Below are 12,044 nucleotides of genomic sequence, written 5' to 3' on the forward strand. Positions count from 1 at the left end.
TCACATTGGCATTAGGATTCCTGTACAATAAAGTAGATCTGTCCTCAAATTTCACAATACCGATTATATTATTAATATATATATGTTAGACCTGATAAGGCTGATGTGCTTACTATGAAAATCCACATCAGAATGGATAAATCTTGGTACTGTAAAACATTTTTAGACAAATCTATGTGGGCCCAGACTAAGTATTTAATATATAAATAATCAAGACGGCTCTGTATAAAAATGAGCTTGCAAATGTTCCAGCAATTCACACTAAACCTAATTAATGTTGCCCCCTTAAGCCCCCGTCACACACAGCGATCTCGCTAGCGACATCGCTGCTGAGTCACAAATTTTGTGACACAACAGCGCTCTCACCAGCGAGATCGCTGTGTGTGACATCTATCAGCGACTGGCCCCCCTTCCGGGAATCGCTGATCGTTCTTGAAAGCTGTGGACTTTTTTTGGGTCGTTGGTCTCCCGCTGGCCAGCATGCATCACTGCGTGTGGCAGGCGGGAGAGCAACGACCAGCGAGCTCCCAGCTCGTATCTAAGGTAAACAGCGGGTTTCTAAGTACCGCGCGGCGCTTAGAAACCCACTGTTTACCTTGGTTACCAGCTCCCTGCACCAGCGCTCTGGTACCTAAGGGACACAGCGACGCGTGCGCTCGTCGTCGCTGGTGCTGATCGCTGGTGAAGCTGCCTGTTTGGCAGCTCACCAGCGATCATGTAGGGACACACCAGCGATCCTGACAAGTTCATATCGTTGTCGGGATCGCTGGTGAGTCGCTATGTGTGACGGGGCCCTTAGCGTTCATGGCTTTACCATTGTAATATTTACTGTGATCTGTACTTAAATCTCGCACAGGCACCTTGTGTTCTCTGCCCAGTGCCCTCCCTGCTTTGTGCAACTGCCCCACTGACATTTGCATAAGTTCTATGATTTGGCAGCGCAGTCAATCAACAAGCTTTGCTGTGTGGGCACTTCTGGCTCAATCACAGCTATATCAAATACTGTCATGGCCGTGACTAGCTGGCAAAAAAAAAAAAGATGTGGGGTCTTGTCTATTTTTGATAACCAGCGCAAGTAAAACTGACAGCTGTGGGCTTTAAAGGATGTGCCTTTTCTGGGGAGGCTGCTATTTTTAGGCTGAGGAGGGCCAATATTCCTGGCCCCTTCCCAGTCTGAGAATACCAGACCCCAGGTGTCAGCTTTATCTTGGCTGGTTATTAAAAATAAATAATTTAAAAAACAGAGAGGGGTCTCCCCCAATTTTTCATAACCAGCCAAGCTATAGCAGCCAGCCAAGCTAAAGAAGTGTCTTATAGACACCTTTCTATTGCTAAAACCTGGGCTTGATGTCAGCAAACATAAAACACCTGACATCAACCCCAAAACTATTACCTCATTTGCCAGCACAACAGGGCAATTGGGAAGAGCCTGGCAAAGTGCCAGAATTGAGGCATATAACGGATGTGCCTTTTATGGACAGCTGCGGGCTGCTATTTTTAGGCTGGGGAGAGCCAATATACATGGCCCCTTTCCAGTCCCCAGCTGTCTGGCTTAACTTGGCAAGTTATCAAAAATGGAGGAACCCCATGCCAGTTTTTTAAATTATTAATTTAAATAATACAAATCAGCATGGGGACCTCTCTATTTTTGATACCCAGCCAAGATAAAGCTGGAAGATGAGGGCTGCAGCCCACAGCTATAAGTTTTGCCTGTGCTGATTATCAAGAATAGACTCCATGCCATTTTTTAGTTTTATTTATTTTTTAGGTAAATGCTCAGGTGCCGGCTGGTGAATACATTCATCATCGTATGTCTGCTCTCGCTGCTATCAGTGAGACCAGGCATACGATAATGAGAGTAGTACTAACATCAGCCAATGCCTGTGACTGGTGGTAACCTTGTCAGCGCTGGTCACAGCTGCTGGCTGACAGCGTGGGAAACGCCGGATGTTCGGGCCCCCCATTCATTTGAATGGGCTCCAGGTTCGAGTTTGAGTTGAGGTACCATTCTAGTCCCCTAACCAAACTTTATTTTATGGTTAAGCCTAACACGATAGACCTGAACAACCATGGGTCCACCCATCAGTTTATATAGGCCATTTTCAGCCTTTGACAGTAGAAGTGGGCACCCTTACCTCCTGGGCGGCTGCGCAGGTTGCATCAATGATATCTCCGCCCCTGGAATCAGCTATCTTCTCTCTTTTTTTCTATTCCTGAGTCTTGGTTGATGCCATTCTTTACTTGACCCCACACTGCCAGGGTAGGTGCAACACACCCCATTGACGTTAATGAAACACATCAAGCCACATGCACTTTAATGGAGCGTGTCGAACAGACTAACATCAGTGGCGTGTGTTGCACCAAGCCTGATGGCTTAGTGAAGAATGGAAACCCAAAAGAAGAAGAAACCAGGGGAAGAGTCTTGAGGAGATCATTTGCATATTCCCAGTGCCTTCTGGGATAAGTGAAGAGTCTCCGCGAGCTCAACGATCACTGGGTTTTGGCCGTTGCAGCTGAAAAGAGGAAATCGGAAAACCAGGGGAAGAGTCTTGAGGAGATCATTTGCATATTCCCAGTGCCTTCTGGGATAAGTGAAGAGTCTCCGCGAGCTCAACGATCACTGGGTTTTGGCCGTTGCAGCTGAAAAGAGGAAATCGGAAAACCAGGGGAAGAGTCTTGAGGAGATCATTTGCATATTCCCAGTGCCTTCTGGGATAAGTGAAGAGTCTCCGCGAGCTCAACGATCACTGGGTTTTGGCCGTTGCAGCTGAAAAGAGGAAATCGGAAAACCAGGGGAAGAGTCTTGAGGAGATCATTTGCATATTCCCAGTGCCTTCTGGGATAAGTGAAGAGTCTCCGCGAGCTCAACGATCACTGGGTTTTGGCCGTTGCAGCTGAAAAGAGGAAATCGGAAAACCAGGGGAAGAGTCTTGAGGAGATCATTTGCATATTCCCAGTGCCTTCTGGGATAAGTGAAGAGTCTCCGCGAGCTCAACGATCACTGGGTTTTGGCCGTTGCAGCTGAAAAGAGGAAATCGGAAAACCAGGGGAAGAGTCTTGAGGAGATCATTTGCATATTCCCAGTGCCTTCTGGGATAAGTGAAGAGTCTCCGCGAGCTCAACGATCACTGGGTTTTGGCCGTTGCAGCTGAAAAGAGGAAATCGGAAAAACCACGCGCCTATCGGCGCGCGAATTTGGGCTCATCTTTCATCGTTTTTAAGAAATCTCAAGATGGAAGAGGCCAGGAGCCATTTGGTGAGCTGCATTTCTTGCTACATGTTCACAGACTTACCAGTGGAAAAGCCAAACTTCACATGCCACAAATGCAAGCTTGTGTCCCTGTTGGAGGAAAAGTTGCAAAATCTCGAAGAGAGGTTAGCTACGTTGAAGATCATTAAGGAAGGTGAAGAGTTCTTGGACAGAGCAGAATTATCTCTTCATGTTACAGAAAGAGAAGAAATTCGAAGTGCACCTGAAGAAACAGAGGAATGGAGACATGTGACCCAGAGAAGCAGGAGGATCAGGAGGCAGTCAGCACCCATACTGCTCAGAAAAAAGTACCAGGCTCTCACGCAGGAAAACAATGAAGAAATACATCAGGATAAGACTTTGCCAACAAACAGCAACCTTGTACGCCTTCAGAGTCCTCCTGGATGGAGAAAGAAAAATGTTGTGAAGAAGAAACGGAGAGTGGTGGTCATGGGGGATTCCCTGTTGAGAGGAACTGAGGCCGCTATCTGCAGACCGGATATAACTTCAAGAGAAATGTGTTGTCTTCCAGGTGCAAAAATTAAAGATGTGTCTGACAGGATATCAGGACTCTTCAGACCTACAGATGACTACCCATTCCTGCTACTACATGTGGGGACAAATGACACTGCAAGAAACGACCTGGAAACCATCTGCAGAGACTTTGAAGACTTAGGTAAGAAAGTGAAAGAACTGGGAGCGCAGGTGGTCTTCTCTTCCATCCTCCCAGTGGATGGCCATGGAACAAGGAGGTGGAATAAGATTCTGCAGGTGAACAACTGGCTACGTCGATGGTGCCGTCAGCAACGATTTGGATTTCTGGATCACGGAGTGAACTACTTATACGATGGACTACTTGCTAGAGATGGGGTGCACCTTACGAAGACTGGTAAGCATGTATTTGGAAGTCGCCTTGCTACACTTGTATGGAGAGCTTTAAACTAGAACAACATGGGAAGGGAAGCAAAAGACCAGAAAAAGCCATACACCTGACAAATGCTATTGAGAACTCTGCTATTAGAAGTGGAAAGGAAGAACAAAGACGAAAGAATCTAATTAATACAAATATTGGAGAAAGAGAAACCAATCACAAACTAAAATGTTTCTATACTAATGCACAAAGCATGGGCAACAAACAAGGAGAATTGGAACTACTAACACAGGAAAAGAAATATGATGTCATTGGAATCACTGAAACTTGGTGGGACAATACACATGATTGGAATACAAGACTAGAAGGATACAACTTATTTGCAAGAAACAGACTTGATAAACGAGGAGGAGGTGTCGCATTGTATGTTAGAAACGCGTATATCTGCACAGAGATTGAAGCTTCAGAGACTGGGAGTTCTGTGGAAACTGTTTGGGTAAGAATACAAGGACAGAACAATGGAAAGGACACCATTGTAGGCATTTACTACAGGCCGCCTGTGCAAGCTGAAGCTATGGATGAACTCTTTATGCATCAAATGGCCAAGTTCTCCAAAAAATATGACATAGTTGTCATGGGAGATTTCAACTATCCAGACATTTGTTGGGAATCTCTCTCAGGCAAAACTAACAGGTCAAGGAAATTCTTATCCTCTCTTGCTGACAACTTTATCTTCCAAAAGGTAAGGGAGAAAACAAGGGGAACTGCTACCTTGGATCTAATCCTTATAAACAGGGAGGAAATGGTTGAGGAGGTAAAAGTGGCTGGGACCCTAGGAAGTAGCGACCATGCTATTTTAGAATTTTGGATAACTAGAGGCGGAAGACCTGTGAAGACTCAGACGTCAAGGTTAGATTTCAGAAAGGCAGATTTTAAGGGATTCAGAAAGAGAATTGGAGGGATCCAATGGCTGGATATCCTTAAAGACAAAAATGTCCAGGAAGGATGGGAAATCTTGAAAAATGAAATTCTCAAAGCACAGTTGTTAACAATTCCGAAAAGAGGGAAGAATAGGAAGCAGTTAAGGAAACCAGGATGGATGAACACAGAACTTAAGCACATGCTAAAAAGGAAGAAAAAAATGTTTATAAAATGGAAAGAGGGAGGCATATCTAAAGAAGAATATAATGCTGTCTGCAGAACCTGCAGGGCACAAATCAGATTAGCTAAAGCTGAAAATGAATTGAGGCTTGCAAGAGATGTCAAAAGCAATAATAAAGGATTTTGGGGATATGTCAAAAGTAAAAGAAAAGTCAAAGATGCTATAGGATTTTTACAGGATGAAAATGATGAAATGGTAAGACAGGATGTTGAGAAGGCTGAACTTTTAAATTCCTATTTTGCATCTGTTTTCTCTCAGAAAGGAAATGTAACATCAACTGTTATTCACTGTCCTATTAAGGGAATAGAAGAATCCAGGATATCTATAAACAGAAAGATAGTGAGGAAACACTTAGCTAGCCTAAATGAATTCAAGTCTCCAGGTCCAGATGAATTACACCCCAGAGTACTGAAGGAGATAGCAGAAGAAATTTTTGAACCCCTCTCTATAATCTTTGAAAATTCTTGGAGAACAGGAGAAGTGCCAGAAGACTGGAGAAGAGCAAATGTTGTTCCTATCTTCAAAAAGGGGAAGAAGGTGGACCCAGGTAACTATAGGCCGGTGAGTCTGACTTCTATACCAGGAAAGATCTTTGAACAAATTATTAAACAACATGTATGTCAATACCTGGATAAGAATGAAGTGATTAAACAGAGTCAGCATGGGTTTCTAACTAATAAGTCATGTCAGACTAACTTAATTTCCTTCTATGACGGTATCACTGATTGGGTGGATCAAGGAAATGCTGTAGATATAGTATATCTTGACTTCAGCAAAGCATTTGACAAAGTCTCTCATACAATCCTTATTGAAAAAATGATTAAGTATGGAATGGACAAGGCAACTGTTAGGTGGATTCATAACTGGCTTAGTGATCGGACCCAAAGAGTGGTCGTAAATGGCTGCACATCCAGTTGGAAGAATGTCTCAAGTGGGGTACCACAGGGCTCTGTCCTGGGCCCTGTATTGTTCAACATCTTTATCAACGATTTAGATGAAGGCATTGAGGGTAAACTGATTAAATTTGCTGATGACACAAAGCTAGGAGGGATAGCTAATACTAGAGAAGAGAGAGAGAGGATTCAAAAAGATTTAAATAAACTGGAGAAGTGGGCAGCAACAAACAGAATGGTTTTTAACAGGGAGAAATGCAAAGTACTACATGTGGGCAATAAAAATGGAAAAAGCATATATAGAATGGGAGGAATAGGGCTAAGTGACAGCACATGTGAAAAAGACTTGGGTATACTAATAGATCACAGACTGAATATGAGTCAACAGTGTGATGCAGCAGCAAAAAAGGCAAATGCAATTCTAGGATGTATTAACAGAAGCATACAGTCTAGATCACGTGAAGTCATTATTTCCCTCTACTCCTCTTTGGTCAGACCTCATCTGGAATATTGTGTCCAGTTTTGGGCACCACATTTTAAAAAAGACATCAACAAACTGGAGCAAGTTCAGAAAAGAGCGACCAGAATGGTGACCGGTCTGCAAACCCTGTCTTATGAGGAAAGGTTGCAGGATTTGGGAATGTTTAGTTTGCAAAAGAGAAGACTGAGAGGAGACTTAATAGCTGTCTACAAATATCTAAAGGGCTGTCACATTGTAGAAGGATCAACTTTATTCTCATTTGCACAAGGAAAGACTAGAAGCAATGGGATGAAACTGAATGGGAGGAGACACAGATTAGATATTAGAAAAAACTTTTTGACAGTTAGAGTGATCAATGAGTGGAACAGGCTGCCACGAGAAGTGGTGAGTTCTCCTCCAATGGAAGTCTTCAAACAGAGGCTGGACAGACATCTGACTGGGATGATTTAGCGAATCCTGCTTTGAGCAGGGGGTTGGACCAGATGGCCCAGGAGGTCCCTTCCAACTCTACGATTCTATGATTCTATGATTCTAAGAAGACAAGCACTGGTAGACAGAAAACATAAGAAAGAAAACAGAAGAACCAATCGGAGGAGTGGCAATGCAGTAAAGCTAAGGCAAGGATAGGTTACAATTTTTTTCTTAACCTATTACCAGCCAACAAAATTCAGAAAAATAATGATCGGCTGGCCACCAAAATTAGAGAAATTTAAGAAATCAAATCTAAAAAACTTTGAATTCTGGAGAATCTAATTTTTCAGAGCACTCATAAGGAATTTGATTTGTTAGCTAGCTATCTCTACTCTATATAAACATAAAATACCCAAAAATTGGTGAGTTGGGCCAACTTTTATCTAGTCCAGCTTTAAAGGAATCCGTGAGCAATTTTTTTCATATGCAATCTGAGGGCATCAAAACATAGGGACAGAGAGTCTGATTCCAGTGCTGTGTCATTTATAGGCTGTGTTTTTCAGTTACAATACAATTAGTGTTTTATCAGCAGGAGAATTATCACTAAAGGACTAGGTGTCTAGTGCCCCTTGTCCAACCACACCCCCACCACTGAGCAGCTTTTTGTCAAGATACAATGTACACAGAAAGCAGCTGATCAGTGGTGTGGGCGAAGTTATACAGGGCTCCACACTGAGAGCTCTGCTAGATCTGCAGCGAGGAAAGCTGTGATTGTATCACAACTGCTGCACCCAGTAAACTAAGTGACACATCACTGGAATCAAGGTCTCTGGCTATACATCATGGTGCTCTCAGATTACATAGCCAAAAAACTGTTGACAGATTCCCTTTAAGAGAGCAATGGCATTTAAGACCAGAGAAGGTCATGTTATTTAGAGAGGGAAGTGCAACTAAAGACATTGCCTTATATGAAACCACTCCACCTTTGGAATGACCAATGATCTGCTGCCATAATCAAAATTTGTGTAAATGACAATCCAACATCATACTGAAATTTAGGGATTGACAGTGGTGAGCCATATTCTGAACCAACATTGTGCAGTATGAGACCATGGAATAAATGGACAAGATGGGACATCCAGATGGGTTTTCTTTTATGATTTTCTTACTTATGACACTGGACTCTGGGGTACCAAAGAAGTGACCCCACTTTTTGATATGCCTTTTTGAGACAACCCCTTTAATATTCACCTATATACAGTAGTTTCTCCATTATTTACATCATGGATTAGAAGTGAAGGAGAATTTTATGACTTATTCATTTATCAGTGTCCACACAAGCAGCTGCAAGTAAAGAACACTTTGTGCTCCTTAGCCATAATATTATGCTAATTAGCACCCTGTAGTCACAATCCGTAGGGATAAAATAATACCTTTTGTATTTGAATAGTTACATTTTCCTTTTGCAGGTTACAAGTGGAGGAAGTCGTGTGGAAATATTGGAAGGAGTGATAAAGAGAACGTGCCGGTGCCAGAACTAACGGAAAACAAGCCAGGTGGCAAACCGCTTCACGAAAGCCTGAGCCTACAGGTACAGTAGATAAAGTTTAGGTTGTTTTTAACTTTCTTCACAACCAGGTCATCACTTCTAATTCTGTCCGATTCTGGATTCTTACAGATCCTCTATGGTTCTTCTTATTTGTCTTACAGTAGAAACCTGATGGAAGTGGGTCACAATTTTACTGGATCCTTTCATACTGTAGATAAAAGTGCAATCTGCGGTTCACACATATTGTTTCTCCCTTTCATACAACGGATACAGGACAGGCCATGTAAAAGAGGCTAAGCAATAGTTAAACATATAAATTCATCTCTTGACAACTGGCCAAGTGTGGGCCATCCTACGTAGAAAGGTCTACTGTAGATAAGACTTATGAAAGCAACAGATTTCAGAGCAGTTCTTCCTGCTTAAAGGGAATCTGTCACCCATTTTTTGACATATCATGTAAAGATATCATTCAATTGTGTGTTACATAAGGATTCTAGTAGTACTTTTGATCCCCCCTGACCCCGCACCTTTAATGCATAACAGCCTTTTTTATCACTCTTGCGATGTATGTAAATAGCTGCGGTCCGGTCCGATGGGCGTGGCTTATTCTCCTTCTCCCCCCTCTCCTTGGCTTGTTGGACATAATTTCATCTGTGAAAATCACAGATGCCATTGTGTATTCGCGCCTGCGCATTGAAAAGGCTGCTCGCGCATGCACAGTATGCTTTGTCGAGCTGTGGGCAAGGCATATAATAAGTACTGCGCATGCGCCGGTATTTTTCCCTGCCGTCTATGATGACAGAAGTCTTCACATGCAAGACACACTCTACCTGGACACCGGATACAAGAGTAAAGCCCTGGGCATTACACCGGAAGCTGAGGAAGAAAATCATCTATTGAACTATTTTCTTCCTCACCTTCCGGTGTAATGCGCAGGGCTTTACTCGGCTATCCAGCATCCAGGCAGAGTGTGTCTTGTATGTGAAGACTTCCGGGTCATAGACAGCAGGGAAAAATACCGGCGCATGTGCAGTACTGATTATATGCTTTGCCCACAGCTGGGCAAAGCATACTGCGCAAGCGTGAGCAGCCTTTTCAATGCGCAGGCACGAATACACAACGGCATCTGTGATATTCACAAAGTAAATTATGTCCAGCAAGACAAGGAGGGGGGGGGAGAATAAACCACGCCCATCGGACCAGACTGTGGCGATTTACATACATCGCAAGACTTATAAAAAAGGTTTTTATGCATCAAAGGTGCGGGGTCAGGGGGGATCAAAAGTACTACTAGAATCCTTATGTAACACACAATTGAATGATATCTTTATGTGATATGTCAAAAAATGGGTGACAAATTCCCTTTAACTGTGTAAGTGATGCCATGCAAGAAGGTAAATGCGCACCATTATAGACAGCACTCAACGTAAAGCCTTATATATTTTTCTCTTCCTCGTAAAGGAAGCTCTAGAACATCACAGGCCGGACTTCATCAATAACTCGCAAGAGCGTGTTCAAAAACTGGAGCTTATGGCACGACACCGAAAAAAAAAGAAGCAGGATCAAAAGTCAACTCTTCAAAAGCATCCATTAATATTAATAAATGAAAAGAGAAAAATCTTCACCATTCCTCATCCCCTAAGTGGTACGTTTAATACACATTGAATTAGAGAGTCTATTGCATAAATTGAATTGCTTGAATAAAATTTACACTATGGTTTCATGATCAATTGGGATCCCAGTGGTTGGTCCTCCAATGATCACACTATTAATAATCCAGTGGATAGATAAGCTGCAGAAAGTCAGCAGGATATACCCCCTAAGCTGTGTGTTGGGACATGCAGGTCATTTAAAGTTCAATGAAATTATACCTTGATATCTTCAATCCGATGTCTTACTGTAGGAGAATACAATGAGCTGTTAATATCTATGGGCGCCTGCATCCAGAGCTCGCTAGTAATGGTCGTTACCAGTATAAGATATGTAGGCAGGGCACAATTAGACTCCTTTGCCTCCATCAAGCACATTAGTGGTGAGGAAGTGGAATGCATTATTAAATATATAGCACCTCACTAGTGTTAGTCATAGCAGGATGATGTTACCTCTGATGGTGACACCATTAGAGATAGGCAGACCCCTGGATATTCGAGTCCTGCAGGTTTGGCCGAAAAGTTACAAAAAGTTCAACTTCAGGTACCATAACAGTACCCGAGCCCGGACTCCATTCAAGATGGGGGACCCGAACATCTATTGTTTGCCACGCTGTCATGTGCATGACAGCGCAGCAAACACTGCTTCTGATCGACAGGGAAATTATCCCCTCCGGTCAGAGAGCCACAGTTCCCATGCTGTCAAAAGACTGCATGAGCGCTCAGCTGTGATTAGAGGTATAAAGTTACCTCCGGTCACTGGTGTCAGCTGATGGGACTACAGCTCCCATCATAAGACACCTGCTGCCACTAATAACAGGAAGAGCAGGAGCTGCTGCGTTGTAAATAAATAATTAAAAAAAATTACATGGGTTCCCCTGTATTTTTGAAAACCAGCCAAGTAAAACTCACAGCTGGGGTCTGCAACCCTCAACTGGCAGCTTCAACAATGCTGCTTATCAAGAATAGAGGGGTCCCCACACTGTTTTTTTAATTATTTAAATAAATAATTTAAAAAAAAAAAGGCTTGGGGTCCCCCATATTTTGACAACCAGCCTTGCTAAAGCAGATAGCTGGGGGCTGGTGTTCTCTGACTGGTAAGGGGCCATGGATATTGCCCCCCCAGCCTAAAAATAGCAGCCCGTAGCTGCCCAGGAAAGGCACATATATTAGATGCGCCAATTCTGGCACTTTGCCCGGCACTTCCCACTTGCCCTGTAGAGGTGGCAAGTGGGGTTCATATTTGTGGGGTTGATGTCACCTTTGAATTGTCCGGCAACTTCAAGCCCATGGCTTAGTAATAGAGAAGAGTCTATAAGACACCTTCATTACTAATCATATAGTTACAGGGTAAATAAAGACACAGCCAGAATAAAGTCCTTTATTACAAATAAAACAAAACACACTTTTACCTTTTAATTTAAAAATAACAAACATAGTTATACTCACCTAACGCGTATTCCACCAAAGACCTCGATATCCTGTAATAAACAAAAAATAAAAAAACAACAGTATACCATACCTGTCTGTCATTCTGTCCCACGCCGTAATCCATGTCTGGGAGAAAATTAGTTTTCAACCTGGACAGTGCCAAGATGCGACCGTCCAGGCTGAGAACCACTGGGTGACTAAACTGCTGCGAGCACAGCCTCAGTGACTAGCGGTGACGTTATTAAGGTTACCTCCGGTCACTGAGGCTGCATTCCCTGCCGGCCTGAACTGCCGTGATCTCGTTGAGATTCCCGCTAGCACGTGACAGTTTTTCTCATGTCTCTCTG

At 43.1% G+C, this 12,044-nt stretch overlaps 1 protein-coding gene across 2 annotated transcripts in view; it reads left to right on the forward strand.

The window, feature by feature from the left end:
* Positions 1-12,044, forward strand: part of CUNH10orf90 (chromosome unknown C10orf90 homolog) — a 187,919-nt gene that overhangs the window by 88,901 nt on the left and 86,974 nt on the right. The window contains exons 5-6 of one of the 2 annotated variants that reach the window (XM_073552758.1): positions 8,538-8,659; positions 10,079-10,262. The exons of the other annotated variant lie outside the window; for it this stretch is intronic. Of the exons in view, the coding sequence (XP_073408859.1) occupies positions 8,538-8,659; positions 10,079-10,262 (306 nt within the window). The remainder of the gene's footprint in view (positions 1-8,537; positions 8,660-10,078; positions 10,263-12,044) is intronic. 2 annotated transcript variants of the gene reach the window in all.

The sequence above is a fragment of the Dendrobates tinctorius genome, unplaced genomic scaffold, assembly GCF_039654945.1.
Source record: "Dendrobates tinctorius isolate UK_male_01 unplaced genomic scaffold, ASM3965494v1 ptg000196l, whole genome shotgun sequence".
NCBI classification, from domain to species: Eukaryota; Metazoa; Chordata; class Amphibia; order Anura; family Dendrobatidae; genus Dendrobates; species Dendrobates tinctorius.